Genomic DNA, 16,113 nt, shown 5'->3' with positions numbered 1-16,113 from the left:
GCAGGAGAAGAGACAGAGGGAGAGGGAGAAACAGACACCCCGCTGAGCCAGAAGCTGGAGGAGGCGGGACTCGATCCCAGGACCCCGGGATCATGACCTGAGCTGAAGGCAGACTTTTAACCACCTGAGCCACCCAGGCGCCCCTGGACCTACATATATTGTTAATTGAAATGGAAGTCTCATCAAGGAAGACGTACCCTATCTACTTGCAGCACTCTGATGGCTTAAACTTCGATTTTTTTGGAATGCCAGTCTCCATCCCCTAATGACTTGTGTTCAACCTAGGAGGATTTGGCCCCTCGGGAGACATTTGGCAAGGTCTGTAGACACTGTTGATTGTCACGACCAGGATGAGCTCTGGCGGGTTAGGGGTTGGGGACGCTGCTAAACTCCGTGCTGTGCACAGGACACCGGCATCAGGAATTCTGCACTCCAACGAGTCAGCAGTGTGGGGGCAAAGAAACCCTGGCTTGCTGATCCTGGGTCGAAAGCTGCAATTGCACAAACAGTGCCCCAGCAACGCCAGCAAAAGAAAGGAGCCCAGCTGGCAGCGAGGGCCTTCTGCAAGGAGGACATGCAAACAATCTTGGCCTGGGCGCTGGGGTGGCAGGCCCCAGGCTGCGGATCGGGGACAGGAGGGTGACAGGTGCCCAGGGAAGACGGGGACTGCGCTGGGTAGTCTGGACGCAGGGTATGCAGGGCGTAGCTCTGGCTGTCGGACAGCGAGCACCTCCGAGCTCTCTGCACATTGTTCGGGGTCAGACAGCTCTGAGTCCTGGGCCAGGACAGTAATTCCTCAGATCCTTTGGGGACATGGTGGGACATGAACCTGAATTTATATTTTAACTGCATTTACTGTGACTGAGAAGGCTGTACACACAGTTCTTACAAGTAACAGCCAGCTCACAATATCTACACTGGCAACCTGTCTGATTGACACCCTGATGGCTTGGCCAAACGTTGAGTGCAGAAGCACCCTGACTGCCGCAGACATGGACATGCGGGAAGCAGTCCTCATACACACAGCTGTTCCTCCAGGTTCCCTGCCACACCAGGGCTCCCAGGGACACTCACGCCCCTCAGGTTGGCAAAATGTGCAGGCACATGGTGCCCCTTTAAAGCCGTAAAATGGTGACAACGGTCTGGGAGATGTAAGAGTGAGAAAGGATGGTGTCTTCACTCCAGCGCCCTCTCAGCCTGTCCACTCTAACAGAACAGCCCTCCGAATAGGACTAGGCTGTAGCTTTTTGTGTTCCTTCGGTGTGACCAGCACCTTCGGGACGATTATGATGACATTGTGTATTTCCTTGTTATACGATAAGAAGTCTGTAACAGAACCACCATTAAGTAATTCTGTGCATTAAAAACGGTGCGGACGGCCACCCCCTCAGTGTTCACCGTGATCCAGGAATGGAATCAGTCGTGGGTCAAGATGGTCACAGAGAGCGCTCCACAGGGAGACCCACGGACCGGGGCTCATCAGGCAGAAACACGCAGAGCCAATGAGCCATTAGCAAAATGTAAAGATGGAGGACCTCACGGGATTACTAGGATCATGGGACGCTCGCCTGAGATGACCTCGTGGAGCCCCACGTCCGCGGGATTGGACACCGTCCCACTCGCCTCCCGACGGGGCCGCACAATCAGACACTCTCCCCGTGGAACAACAGAAGAATCTGACGGAAGCATAACACTGCCCTTGCCTGTTGCCGGCTAGTGTCTGCTGGGGGACCCACCCCAGTAACGTCAACAAGCCTGAGGAATACAGTACCTTCCAGAGCATCAGACAGTGTTAAGAAATGCAAAAATTCAGAACAGGCCACAGGCTTCCTGCTCTGAAGCTGTCAGAAAGAGGAAGAAGTCTGCAAACACCCACCTCCCACACAGGCCCCCACGGAGCAGCCACCGAGGGTCCCCAGTCAGTCCTGGGGCCGCAGGGCCGGCAGAGAGACAGGTGCCCTGGAGGGAAGAAGACAGGACACAGCGGTCAGGATGAAGGCTTTACTGAGGGTCAGGCAGGGCCAGGGAGGGACCCCGCTGGGGGAGCCAGGCCTGCACTCCCGTCCTCACGCAGCGCTGGAGGAACTCAGGCAGAGCCCAAGGGCCAGGGAGACGGTCGGGCTCCACAGTGTCCAACCGCCGGTCAGAGAAGAAAGGTCTGGTTGCCTTGAGTGCAGGAAGGATAATGTCGGGGGGGGGGCACATGGGTGAAGAAAAGTGGGGCGTTGGACACCTGGAAAGGTCCTGGATGAATGTCACTGGACAAGGTAAAGGGGCCCAATGAGGCTGGGTGGGAGTTTCCAGAGAGAAAAGAGGAGAAAGCAGCTGGTTCCAGGGAACAGGGAGGTCCAGCTATTCTCCAGGACCCCTGCACAAAACACAGCACTGGCTCCTTGCCCACATTTCCCCTCACGCAGGCCTATTTATTGCCCCAAAAAGCACTTTTTAAATACACCGGCTGTGGGAGGAAGCGGCCGGACTTCATGTAGGCAGAGATCTTCTTCAGGCCCTGAGGGTGGAAAAAGAAGGTCCAACATCAGGGTTTGCTGCCTCACTGGGATTCATGCAGCCCCACCGAGGTGCACCAAGGTCGGGAGCCTTCTTGTGAGGTCAGTGTTGAGACATGTCACCGTCTCCCTGGGGTCCCCCGCTCTGGAACGTTGCCTCTTCCTGCTTCCAGTAACTAAGGGCACATCTGACTAAGATACAAAGACTACCGGTACAGGCGCTTGAGCTCCCCCAGAGATGCTCATACAGCTGGGGAACCCCACCAACCACCCTACAACACAGGCCCTACCACCACCATTCAGCAGAAGGGAGCAGAGGCCCAACGGGCTTCAGCGGCCCCCTCAGGCTCCCAGGGCTGGCAGGTGGGAAGGGCTGAAGGGCAGCTGGCTCTCTTGTCAGGACTGTGCTCTCCCTGCTGCCCCCCTCCTCCCACACCCTCCAGGAGGCCCGGTCCCTCCCTCTTTACAAAATCCCCCTTTCGCAGAAGGAACACCCTGGCTTCACAGGGTTTGCCACAGAGGGAACCCCAGCAGAACAGGGGTTCAGAATATGCCCACACAGCTTGCAGGAGAGGCCAGACCTCACCCAGTGACTCAGCAAAACCTGCATGAAGGGGGAGAGGCTGGGGAGCATGAAAGCCAGGCCAGGCCAGACTCTAATTACTCCTCTTAAAGGAGAAGGTCCAACTGTTTGGCCTGGCGCCTGGGGCCGATGTCATGGACACCAACTTCCTCCTGCCGAGTCCTGCCGCAGCCAAGGGGGCATATGGCTCTCAGGGGTGTCTGAGCACCATCTTCCCAACACACAGAAAGGCCCAGTGAGTTCTAAAGACTTCAAAGATCCTGGAACTGCCTGTACCCAGCGGGCCACACACTGCAGCACACAGCTGTCCTCTGCTCTCCTGCCAGCCAGTCCCGGGAGCTCTGGCAGCAACCCCAAGGCCAGTCACCCAGACCCACCACCAGGGCTGATAAGAACCAGCTCCAAAAGCGCATCTCTTGATGACGAATGGAAAGAGACACAGACTGCAGGCTGGAATCCTGTAGCACAAGGGCCTCAAGCCCCACATCGCTCACAAAGCTCACAGCGTGGTGCCCTCCAGCGAGGGACTGAGGGGGACCGGTGACATCAGGTGACGTCCAGCCTGGGCTCCTCCAGCACCCACCTGGCCCCACCCACACCACACGGCTGGTGTTCCTCTCGCTCTCCAAGGGCTCTGAGCCCCAGGACGGCGGCTCCAGGGCCGGTCACCCTGGCATCCCCACGGTGCCCGACACAGTGCCTCACACCCGGGAGAAGATCCCTCGGCCAATAGGACTGAAAATAGACGGGCTGCCCCATCTCTGACACAGAATCTCGGGTGATGGGAAAGAAGAAGGGCAGGGAGACAGGGAGGCAGGGAAGGAGCCCACCACAGAAGCCTCAAGACAGACTCGCTCCACAGGGGCCCCACCTATGTGCTCACAACCCAGGACCAACAACATTCCTGGGGACCTCAGGGCAGCCCCAGATGGGGATCTGATTGCTGCCAAGCTGCCCGGGGATCCCCAGGAAATGCTGTCTGTGCCCTTTTTAGGGACTGTCATCCCTACCATGGCTCTGCTCTCCTAACGCCAGCTGCACACACATTCCTGAACCCTGCTACGTCCTTGGGGTCCTGAGCTGTGTGACCCAGACAGAAATGGATCCAAGGTGCACCTTCTGGTCCAGGAAAGGGAGAGCTGCTCCCTGGTGCCCACGGCAACCAGCCGCTGCCTGTGAGCGCAGGACAGCCGGCACTGCCCCTGTGACCAACACAAATGACTGACCCTTTCTGCCTCATTGCTCTAATCTGTAATATGCAGGCGATCACTCGTCTGCCGTGCAGGAATATTGTCAAGATTTCATTTCACCCACTGTATGTCAGATGTGAGCACAGATCCTGGCATTAAGAAACCTTCCATAAACTCTACTTAGTCTGGGACGCCCGGGAGGCTCCGTGTGTTAAGCGTCCAGCTCCTGGTCTCAGCTCAGGTCATTATCATAGGGTCCTGGGATCCAGCCCCCCAGGCACTGTTCAGTGGGGAGTCTGCTTGAGACTCTCCTCTCCCTTGGCCCATCCACCCCTCCTTAAATCATCTTTTTTTTAAAAAGCCTACTTATTCTTTGTTGTGGCTGTAAGGCTAGGAAAGTACTAGAGAAAGGAGACTAGACAGAAGACCTATAACGATTAAGCAGCCTCAGGAGAATCACCTCAAAGCGGGTCATGAACTCCTTCAGGTTTGGGAAGGCTTCCAGAGACTTCGGCTCAAATATGCGATGCCGGTCAAGGAGGTCATAAGCCAGGAAATCCACGTAGGTCAGCTAAGGAAAAGCAAAGAAGGAGTGAGCACTTAACTCTGAACGTGGGGAAAATGAGAGCTTCCCACCCCCCAAAGCCTTCCCCTTACCTTCTCCCCTGCAAACCAAGGCCTCTTCCCCAGAAACTGTGAGTAGAGCTTCAGCTTGTCAGGGAGTCCCTCCAGGTACTCGGGCCTCAGTTTCTCCTGAGACACAGAACAGCTGTCACCACCCTCAACTCGGACTCCCTGGGCAGAGAGGCAGGTCCTCCCCGGGCTCTGCATGACCCCCAGCTGCCAGGGGTCAGCAGCCATGTGCCCCACGGATGGGGTCATTGCCCAGGCAAGGATTTATCATCAGAAGGAAGTCTTAAGTACTACCTGGTGGGGACAGGTAGGAGCGGCCCTCCAGCTGTTCCTGGACGGTGCACAATGGGAGAGACAGAAGGAAGGAGAGGGAGGTTCTGAGCCCTGGGTCGGCCCGCACGCTCTAATGGGCAGATGTGCTCAGGCCTCGGGGTGTCAGGAAGACCGTGCTGAGCGAACAAGGCAAACACACTGTCCAGGAACTGAATTTCCACCCTGGGGACCAGACTATCCCCGACGGTTAGAAGGAACTGAGCCAGAGTACTCATCCGGTCCAGGAATTATGAGGGTCACTTTGGTGAAAGTATAGGGAGTGGCTTGGATAATCAGTCGCTCCTTGGGGTTCAAACGACAAAGGAGATCCAGCGTAGATGGCACACAAGAGTCCAGTCCGCCCTCAAAACCCTGTCCATCCCACCCCCAGGGAGGGGACTCACAAAGTCGGGGTTGTAGCAGAGCATGGCCAAGGCCATTCGGGTGTCAGTAACCTCATTCTCCAAAATGTCCACGCGAATCTTCTCCTCTTCTGTCTCCCCACCTACAGCCCACACAACAGAGACTCGCCCTCAGCATCCCACCGCAGGCAAGCCCAGGGACCCACCACTGTTCCCCGCATCCCACCCTGCCCCACTCACATAGGTTGTGTTTGCGAGCAATGTAGCGAAGGATGGCGTTGCTCTGGGTGACCTTGTGAGCCCCGTCAATTAAGTAGGGCAGCTGTAAGGCAAAAGGGCAGGTGGGTGGGCCACAGGCCCCCGACACCCCTCCCTTGAACAAGGGCGTTCCCTGTACCTGGCTCATGGTCGGCACTAAATCAAACCACTGTAAAATGGATGAATGAGCTGGAACACAGAGCATGGGGGACAGGCAGGGACAAGAACCAGAAAGCAGAGAAGCTAGCAGGAGGCAGCAAATCCTGAAACCTCTGAGCTGGGAAAGCAGGGGGAGTAGACACCCCTCTCGCTTGTCCCCGGATCCCCCCACCCCCTGCACCTACATTGGGGAAGTCCAGGCCCAGCTTGAATTTTTCATTCAGCCACTGGCTTCTGTCATAGTCGGGAGCTGTGGTGGAGAAGATGGAGTGAAACAAACCTCCCCACAGCCCACTGTCACTGGGCCTGGGGAGGGGCAGGGTGGGGCACCCACCAAGGATCAGTGGTAAAGCTCCCCAAAAGGGGGATCTGGAATCTGGAACACTAAGTCTCACATTCCAGGTCTGGGGGCAAAGAACGCTTGGAAGGCTCTGGAACGTGTGTGAATAAGCTTACAAACCGTTTCTGCAAGCCCTAAGGGAAGCCCATCCCAATGACTGATACAGGGGCTCCAGCAACTCCCTTCTCATGTCCTGCCTCCTGAGGCCAGCTGCACCTCAAAGGAGTTAGGGAAGCTCAGGCCCTGCTCCAGCTGGTGGAGGGCACCTCCGTGAGCAGCACTTGGCCAGGGCAAGGGTTGCCTGGTACCAGATCAACAGGAATAGGGCAAAAGTCAGAATGCGACGTGGATGCCATTACCGTCCCCCATCGTGTACTTCTTTTCCTCATAGTGTGAGTCCGTGTACTCCAGGAGCAGGCGGATGGCGTGAGCCAGCTGGGAAGACGCCCAAGCCGGAGGTCAGAGATGAAGTCCTGCCTGTTGCCTTTCTCTGTAGCAGGTAACCGCACAGACCCCAGGACCCCCACCCGCGGGCACAAACACACACACACACACACACACACACACACACACACACACACACACACACACGGAGTCAGGAACGCACCCACGTGAGGACAAACTGCTAGAAAGGACTGAGCTGCAGACACCCCTGAAGGGGACCTTCTAGTACAAACGGTCCCCAGGGCGCAGCATTTTTTACCCCGTGCGCCTCTATCCCACCCAGCGCGGCAGACCCTTCGCTCACCCCGCGAATGTCCCAGTAACCCAAGATCATGACCATGGTGCTGGCTTTTGCAGTGAGCAGAAGGACTTCCCAGAGCTCTGCTTGCAGTTCATAGGCGGAGGAGTGGTGGGCGGGGCGAAGGTAAGCTCTGCAGTCTCGGCCCCGCCCCCGTGACCGCTTAGAGGCGGAGCCACCGGGCGAAGGCACAGCCCTAAGACTCCCCTATCTCTCCCCCATCCTCTGGGGGCGGGGGCCGCCTCTGTATGCAGAAGGTCCTAGGTCCTCTGGCGCTCCTGGTTCTCCGCCGCCCCCTGGCTCACCGTGCAATCCAGTTCTCTCTTTCTAGATCTAGGACCAGACAGGGCTCTTGGAGATAGGCCTAAATGACAAAAAGAGCACACACTTCGCCCTCTCTCCTGCTAGACATCACTCTGCTTAGCCCTGCACTGCCCAGATCACACCAACTGTAGGAGCTTCGGGCAAAGTTATGCCCAAAGAGCCCTATCCCTCAAATCTGGAGTTTAAAGCAGCGCCTGTACCAGGAATCCCAGGACTCAGGCCAGTCTGAAAATTCCTCCCAGTACAGCCTTGGAGAACAGATCATCGGTGAGTGGGAACTCCTGCCCAGGACAAGGGCCAGAGAAAAGGAAACGTGGTCTCAGTGATTCCTTCATGGCCTGTGGTGGCCCCAGCCCTGCAGTCACGTGGCTGAGACCCCGAAACTCACATGGAAATGAATCAATGACCCTTAGGACCTAAGTGGTGAATCTAAATCCAGAACCAGTCCCAGCTAGGGCAGGGTTACGAAGTACTGAAGTACAGTCCCAGAGATGTCCTGCCAGTCAGCTACATGTCCCCATGTGGCCAGGACAGTGACTGGGAGTGTGGTGATGTCACACACAGAATGTGACAGAAGAGGGAAGGTGAGGGGTGCCTGGGTGGCTCACTCGGTAAAGTGGCTGCCTTCGACTCAGGTCATGATCCCAGGGTCCTGGGATCAAGTCCCACATCGGGCTGCCTGCTCGGCAGGGAGTCTGCTTCTCCCTCTCTCTCTGCCCTTCCTCCCTGCTTGTTCTCTCTCTCTCTCTCTCTCTCTCTTGTTGTCAAATAAATAATAAATTTTAAAAAAAGAAGAAGAAGAAGAGAGAAGGGGAGTCCTCTGACTGGCCAGGCACCTGTCCTGCCAGAGGGCAGCCAGAGGGATGGTCAGCAGGAGGGTGGAGGACCACCCCCAGGACCACAGTCAGTCTGGCCCCCAGCAGACCCTCGGCTGTCTAGTCCATGCATTCCAGCCTGACGCTGGCTTCCCACCCACGTGGGCTTTTCTGTAGCTCAGGGAGACTCAGGTGGCCTCTCAGGTTCTCCTGATATCTGTGATCTGTGATCTGTGACAACAACAATGTCCTACCTGCCAACTTTCTTCTTTGAAGCCAGGAGACTATTTCAAGCTAGGCGAGTGGGACAGAGCTTGGCCTGTGGCTCATTTCCCTTCGTATAAAGGGTATTGCCAGGCTTCGTGGATGTGTGAACACAGAAGAAGGGAACTTTGAAAAACAAACGTTCTTACAAGTTACGACACAGATAAATAAGCTTCAAATTAGCTGACACTGTGTTAGGACAGCAAAGAGTGAGCCCAGTCTTGCGTGAGGATTTCCGAGCACTGGAATGGAGTGTGCAGTGGGGAAAGAGTCTGTAGCCAATCGCTCATCAATCTCAGAAGTCAGGGGTCTGTCCATCTGTGCCCAGCTGGGGAGCAGGGAGGGCATGTCACCCGAGCCCAGTAGAGCTCAGTCCCTGCTGTGTGTGGTCCCCACGCTTCACCCCTGTCGGTCCCCAGTGCTACAGGTTCCCTGCCACGCCAGGCCTCCCAGGGACACTCACACACCTCAGGTTCGCAAAATGTGCAGGCAGATGGTGCCGCTTTAAAATCATAAGAAGGTGGCAGTGGTCAAGGAGACTACCACTGAGAAAGGATGGTATCTTCACTCCAACTCTTCTGCCAGCCTGTCCAGTCTAACTCAGCTGTGCTTCTACCTTTTATGTCTATTTGGTGTGACCAGCACCTTCATTGAGAATCGTGATGACATTGTGTATTTTCTTGTTATATGATAAGAAGTCTGTAACAGAACCACAATTAAATAATTCTGTGCATTAACAAAGGTGCGGACGGCCACCCCCTCAGTGTTCACCGTGATCCAGGAATGGAATCAGTCGTGGGTCAAAATGGTCACAGAGAGGGGCGCCTGGGTGGCACAGCGGTTAAGCGTGTGCCTTCGGCTCAGGGCGTGATCCCGACGTTATGGGATCGAGCCCCACATCAGGCTCCTCCTCTATGAGCCTGCTTCTTCCTCTCCCACTCCCCCTGCTTGTGTTCCATCTCTCGCCGGCTGTCTCTATCTCTGTCGATTAAAAAAAAAAAAAGATGGTCACAGAGAACTCTCCACAGGGAGACCCATGGAAGGGGCTCATCAGGCAGAAACATGCAGAGCCAATAAGAGATTAGCAAAACGTAAAGATGGAGGACCTCACGGGATTATTTATTTTACTTTATTTATTTATTTGTCAGAGACACAGAGAGAGAGCACAAGCAGGCAGAGGGAGAGGGAGAAGCAGACTCCCCACTGAGCAGGCAGCCTGACTCGCAGCTCAATCCCAGGACCCTGCAATCATGACCCGAACCGAAGACAGAAGCTTAACCAACTGAGGCACCCAGGTGCCCCTCAAGGGATTAGTAGGATCATGTGATGCTCGCCTGAGATGACCTCGCGGAGCCCAGGCGCCCAAGGTATTGGACACAGACCCACTCGACTCCCGACGGGGCCACACAATCAAACACTCTCCCTGTGAACAACAGAAGAATCTGACGGAAGCATAACACTGCCCTTGCCTGTTGCCGGCTAGTGTCTGCTGGGGGACCTACCCCAGTAACGTCAACAAGCCAGAGGAATACGGTACCTTCCAGAGCATCAGACAGTATCAAGAAATGCAAAAATTCAGGGGCGCCTGGGTGGCACAGTGGTTAAGCGTCTGCCTTCGGCTCAGGGCGTGATCCCGGCGTTATGGGATCGAGCCCCACATCAGGCTCCTCCGCTATGAGCCTGCTTCTTCCTCTCCCACTCCCCCTTCTTGTGTTCCCTCTCTCGCTGGCTATCTCTATCTCTGTCGAATAAATAAATAAAATCTTAAAAAAAAAAAAAAAGAAATGCAAAAATTCAGAACAGGCCACAGGCTTCCTGCTCTGAAGCTGTCAGAAAGAGGAAGAAGGGGGCGCCTGGGTGGCACAGCGGTTAAGCATCTGCCTTCGGCTCAGGGCGTGATCCCAGCGTTATGGGATCGAGCCCCACATCAGGCTCCTCCGCTATGAGCCTGCTTCTTCCTCTCCCGCTCCCCCTGCTTGTGTTCCCTCTCTCGCTGGCTGTCTCTATCTCTGTTGAATAAATAAATAAATTCTTAAAAAAAAAAAAAAAAAGAAAGAGGAAGAAGAAGTCTGCAAACACCCACCTCCCACACAGGCCCCCACGGAGCAGCCACCGAGGGTCCCCGTCAGCCCTGGGGCCGCAGGGCCGGCAGAGAGACAGGTGCCCTGGAGGGAAGAAGACAGGACACAGCGGTCAGGATGAAGGCTTTACTAGGGGTCAGGCAGGGCTGGGGAGGGACCCCACTGGGGGAGCCAGGCCTGCACTCCCGTCCTCACGCAGCGCTGGAGGAACTCAGGCAGAGCCCAAGGGCCAGGGAGACGGTCGGGCTCCACAGTGTCCAACCGCCGGTCAGAGAAGAAAGGTCTGGTTGCCTTGAGTGCAGGAAGGATAATGTCGGGGGGGGGGGCACATGGGTGAAGAAAAGTGGGGCGTTGGACACCTGGAAAGGTCCTGGATGAATGTCACTGGACAAGGTAAAGGGGCCCAATGAGGCTGGGTGGGAGTTTCCAGAGAGAAAAGGAGGAGAAAGCAGCTGGTTCCAGGGAACAGGGAGGTCCAGCTATTCTCCAGGACCCCTGCACAAAACACAGCACTGGCTCCTTGCCCACATTTCCCCTCACGCAGGCCTACTTGTTGCCCCATACAGCCATCTTTGTGTACACCGGCTGTGGGAGGAAGCGGCCGGACTTCATGTAGGCAGAGATCTTCTTCAGGCCCTGAGGGTGGAAAAAGAAGGTCCAACATCAGGGTTTGCTGCCTCACTGGGATTCATGCAGCCCCACCGAGGTGCACCAAGGTCGGGAGCCTTCTTGTGAGGTCAGTGTTGAGACATGGCACCGTCTCCCTGGGGTCCCCCGCTCTGGAACGTTGCTTCTTCCCGCTTCCAGTAACTAAGGGCACATCTGACTAAGATACAAAGACTACCGGTACAGGCGCTTGAGCTCCCCCAGAGATGCTCATACAGCTGGGGAACCCCACCAACCACCCTACAGCACAAGCCCTACCATCACCATTCAGCAGAAGGGAGCAGAGGCCCAACGGGCTTCAGCAGCCCCCTCAGGCTCCCAGGGCTGGCAGGTGGGAAGGGCTGGAGGGCAGCTGGCTCTCTTGCCAGGGCTGTGCTCTCCGTGCTGGCCTCCCTCCTCCCACACCCTCCAGGAGGCCCGGTCCCTCCCTCTTTACAGAATCCCCCTTTCACAGAAGGAACATCCTGACTTCTCAGCATTTGCCACAGAGGGAACCCCAGCAGAACAGGGGTTCAGAATATGCCCACACAGCTTGCAGGAGAGGCCAGACCTCACCCAGTGACTCAGCAAAACCTGCATGAAGGGGGAGAGGCTGGGGAGCATGAAAGCCAGGCCAGGCCAGACCCTAATTACTCCTCTTAAAGGAGAAGGTCCACTGTTTGTCCTGGCGCCTGGGGCCGATGTCATGGACACCAACTTCCTCCTGCCGAGTCCTGCCGCAGCCAAGGGGGCATATGGCTCTCAGGGGTATCTGAGCACCATCTTCCCAACACACGGAAAGGCCCAGTGAGTTCTAAAGACTTCAAAGATCCTGGAACTGCCTGTACCCAGTGGGCCACACACTGCAGCCCACAGCTGTCCTCTGCTCTCCTGCCAGCCAGTCCCGGGAGCTCTGGCAGCAACCCCAAGGCCAGTCACCCAGACCCACCACCAGGGCTGATAAGAACCAGCTCCAAAAGCGCATCTCTTGATGACGAATGGAAAGAGACACAGACTGCAGGCTGGAATCCTGTAGCACAAGGGCCTCAAGCCCCACATCGCTCACAAAGCTCACAGCGGGGTGCTCTCCAGCGAGGGACTGAGGGGGACCGGTGACATCAGGTGACGTCCAGCCTGGGCTCCTCCAGCACCCACCTGGCCCCACACACACCACACGGCTGGTGTTCCTCTCGCTCTCCAAGGGCTCTGAGCCCCAGGACGGCGGCTCCAGGGCCGGTCACCCTGGCATCCCCACGGTGCCCGACACAGTGCCTCACACCCGGGAGAAGATCCCTCGGCCAATAGGACTGAAAATAGATGGGCTGCCCCATCTCTGACACAGAATCTCGGGTGATGGGAAAGAAGAAGGGCAGGGAGACAGGGAGGCAGGGAAGGAGCCCACCACAGAAGCCTCAAGACAGACTCGCTCCACAGGGGCCCCACCTATGTGCTCACAGCCCAGGACCAACGACATTCCTGGGGACCTCAGGGTGGCCCCAGATGGGAATCGGATTGCTGCCAAGCTGCCCGGGGATCCCCAGGAAATGCTGTCTGTGCTCTTCTTAGGGACTGTCATCCCTACCATGGCTCTGCTCTCCTAATGCCAGCTGCACACACATTCCTGAACCCCGCTACGTCCTTGGGGTCCTGAGCTGTGTGACCCAGACAGAAATGGATCCAAGGTGCACCTTCTGGTCCAGGAAAGGGAGAGCCGCTCCCTGGTGTCCACAGCAACCAGCCGCTGCCTGTGAGCCCAGGACAACCGGCACTGCCCCTGTGACCAACACAAATGACTGACCCTTTCTGCCTCATTGCTCTAATCTGTAATATGCAGGCGATCACTCGTCTGCTGTGCAGGAATGCTGTCAAGATTTCATTTCACACACTGTATGTCAGATGTGCGCACAGATCCTGGCATTACGCAAACCCTGGATAAATGCTACTTAGTCTTTGTTGTGGCTGTAAGGCTAGGAAAGTATTAGAGAAAGGAGACCATACAGAAGACCTATAAGGAGTACAGAGCTTCAGGGGAATCACCTCAACGCGGGCCATGAACTCCTTCAGGTTTGGGAAGGCTTCCAGAGACTTCGGCTCAAATATGCGATGCAGGTCAAGGATGTCATAAACCAGGAAATCCACGTAGGTCAGCTAAGGAAAAGCAAAGAAGGAGTGAGCACTTAAGTCTGAACGTGGGGAAAATGAGAGCTTCCCACCCCCAAAGCCTTCCCCTTACCTTCTCCCCTGCAAACCAAGGCCTCTTCCCCAGAAACTGTGAGTAGAGCTTCAGCTTGTCAGGGAGTCCCTCCAGGTACCCGGGCCTCAGTTTCTCCTGAGACACAGAACAGCCGTCACCACCCGCAGACTCGGACTCCCTGGGCAGAGAGGCAGGTCTCCCCCGGGCTCTGCATGACCCCCAGCTGCCAGGGGTCAGCAGCCATGTGCCCCACGGATGGGGTCATTGCCCAGGCGATGATTTATCCAAGCTCTGTTCAGCCCATCACACAGTCCATCTGTCAGAGGCTGTGGAAGCCGAGAACACCGCCTCGCTGGCCCTGAATCTGTCACCACTCATCTCTAGGAGGCAAGAAGCACACAAGTGACATGGCAAGGGGAAAGAAATCCTAAGTTCTACCTAGTGGGGCACAGATAGGAGTGGACACTTGAGTAGTATCTGGAAAAATGTAGAATTTGCGAGACGGAGAGGAAGGAGGTGGTACAAATCCCTTAGTCGGCCCCGCGCGCTCTGCTGGGCAGATGTGCTCGGGCCTGGGGGTGTCAGGAAGACCGTGCTGAGCGCACAAGGCAAACACACTGTCCAGGAACTGAATTTCCAACAAAGTTGTAATGCTCCGGAGACTTGGGCTCCATATGTACAGGCGAACTCTGACTTAAGTTTAGTAGGAACCGAAGCAGAGTTTTCACCCCATGCATTCTCACTCTGGTGACGGTTCAGGGTCGGGGGGTCATCATCTCCACTGGGTTCAAATGGCAAGTAAATACAAAGTAGAGGGGACACAAGACTCCAGTGTCCTGTCCAAAGCCTGTCCATCCCGTCCCCCGGGAGGGGACTCACAAAGTCGGGGCTGTAGCAGACCCTAGCCAGCTCATTAGAGGTGTCCATAGCTTGGTTCTCCAAAATGTCCACGCGAATCTTCTCCTCTTCTGTCTCCCCACCTACGGCCCACACAACAGAGACTCGCCCTCAGCATCCCACCGCAGGCAAGCCCAGGGACCCACCACTGTTCCCTGCATCCCACCCTGCCCCACTCACATAGGTTGTGTTTGCGAGCAATGTAGCGAAGGATGGCGTTGCTCTGCGTGACCTTGTGAGCCCCGTCAATTAAGTAGGGCAACTGTAAGGCAAAAGGGCAAGTGGGTTGGCCACAGGCCCCCGACACCCCTCCCTTGAACAAGGGCGTTCCCCGTGCCTGGCTCATGGTCGGCACTAAATCAATCCACTGTAAAATGGATGAATGAGCTGGAACATAGAGCATGGGGGACAGGCAGGGACAAGAACCAGGAAGCAGAGAAGTTAGCAGAGGCAGCAAATCCTGAAACCTCTGAGCTGGGAAAGCAGGGGGAGTAGACACCCCTCTCGCTTGTCCCCGGATCCCCCCACCCCCTGCACCTACATTGGGGAAGTCCAGGCCCAGCTTGAATTTTTCATTCAGCCACTGGCTTCTGTCATAGTCGGGAGCTGTGGTGGAGAAGATGGAGTGAAACAAACCTCCCCACAGCCCACTGTCACTGGGCCTAGGGAGGGGCAGGGTGGGGCACCCACCAAGGATCAGTGGTAAAGCTCCCCAAAAGGGGGATCTGGAATCTGGAACACTAAGTCTCACATTCCAGGTCTGGGGGCAAAGAACGCTTGGAAGGCTCTGGAACGTGTGTGAATAAGCTTACAAACCGTTTCTGCAAGCCCTAAGGGAAGCCCATCCCAATGACTGATACAGGGGCTCCAGCAACCCCCCTCTCATGTCCTGCCTCCTAAGGCCAGCGGCACCTCAAAGGAGTCAGGGAAGCGCAGGCCCTGCTCCGACCAGTGGAGGGCGGCAGAGTGAGCAGCATGGGGCCAGAGCAAGGGTTGCTCAGTACCAAGAGGGTAAAAGTCAGAATGCGACGTGGATGCCATTACCGTCCCCCATCGTGTACTTCTTTTCCTCATAGTGTGAGTCCGTGTACTCCAGGAGCAGGCGGATGGCGTGAGCCAGCTGGGAAGACGCCCAAGCCGGGGGTCAGAGATGAAGTCCTGCCTGGTGCCTTTCTCTGCAGCAGGTAACCGCACAGACCCCAGGACCCCCACCCGCGGGCACACACACACACACACACACACACACACACACACACACACACACACGGAGTCAGAAACACGCCCACCTGAGAAGGAAAAGACCGCTGTAAAGGGCTGAACTGCAGCCAGCCCTGAGCAGGAACATTCTGGTAGTATTGGTGCCTACCGCGGCGCATTCCCTCCCCCCGTGTGTCTCCTTCCCACCGAGCCCGGCGGCCCCCTCGCTCACCCCGCGGATATCCCAGTAACCCAAGATCATGGCCATGGTCAGCGAGCGTTTCGCGGTCTTACGGTGAGGCCTAGACCGAACTGGGCTGCAAGTTCGTCCGGGTGTGGGCCGGCCCGGGGCGGGGCCTGATTGCGCCCCAGACCCCGCCTGTGCCCCGCCCCTGCCAGCTTGTGCCTCGCCCCTGCCAGCCTCCGCCACCGGAGGCTCCGCGGGGGAGCTACGCGCCCGAAGACGCGGTCTGCCCCGCATCCGCGGGCTGCAGGAGGAGCGTCCTGGGGGAGGGCCTCCTGGCTTCGGGCGCCCCTGGTTCCCCGCCAGCCCGCGGCTCCCGGTCCCGTCCAGAGCTCTCTCTCCAGGTCTGGGAGCCGGCGGGGCGCT

The 16,113-nt window shown here is 56.8% G+C and overlaps 2 protein-coding genes and 1 long non-coding RNA gene across 3 annotated transcripts; 1 reads left to right on the top strand and 2 right to left on the bottom strand.

Annotated features, from left to right (window-relative positions):
• Positions 1-1,987: 1,987 nt before the first annotated feature.
• Positions 1,988-7,227, bottom strand: LOC123795097 (glutathione S-transferase Mu 1-like). The gene is made up of 8 exons (XM_045801562.2): positions 7,093-7,227; positions 6,704-6,779; positions 6,190-6,254; positions 5,828-5,909; positions 5,630-5,730; positions 4,938-5,033; positions 4,741-4,851; positions 1,988-2,509 (listed from the first exon to the last, which is right to left on the bottom strand). Exons 1-8 carry the CDS (start codon positions 7,126-7,128, stop codon positions 2,420-2,422), a joined length of 657 nt encoding a protein of 218 aa, XP_045657518.2. The 5' UTR covers positions 7,129-7,227; the 3' UTR covers positions 1,988-2,419.
• On the top strand, positions 6,749-10,544 carry LOC148109198 (uncharacterized). The gene is made up of 2 exons (XR_015726387.1): positions 6,749-6,843; positions 9,638-10,544. It is a non-coding gene; the product is annotated as an uncharacterized LOC148109198 (long non-coding RNA).
• Positions 10,545-10,682: 138 nt separating this feature from the next.
• On the bottom strand, positions 10,683-15,894 carry LOC123795098 (glutathione S-transferase Mu 1). Its single transcript, XM_045801563.2, has 8 exons — positions 15,736-15,894; positions 15,351-15,426; positions 14,848-14,912; positions 14,487-14,568; positions 14,289-14,389; positions 13,449-13,544; positions 13,253-13,363; positions 10,683-11,206 (listed from the first exon to the last, which is right to left on the bottom strand). Exons 1-8 carry the CDS (start codon positions 15,769-15,771, stop codon positions 11,117-11,119), a joined length of 657 nt encoding a protein of 218 aa, XP_045657519.2. The 5' UTR covers positions 15,772-15,894; the 3' UTR covers positions 10,683-11,116.
• Positions 15,895-16,113: the final 219 nt, after the last annotated feature.

The sequence above is a fragment of the Ursus americanus genome, chromosome 12 (genome assembly GCF_024610735.1).
Source record: "Ursus americanus isolate L20-20 chromosome 12, mUrsAme1.1.p, whole genome shotgun sequence".
Classification (NCBI taxonomy): domain Eukaryota; kingdom Metazoa; phylum Chordata; class Mammalia; order Carnivora; family Ursidae; genus Ursus; species Ursus americanus.
Note: the sequence above shows the minus strand (reverse complement) of the source record. Positions and strands in the feature narration are given on the sequence as shown.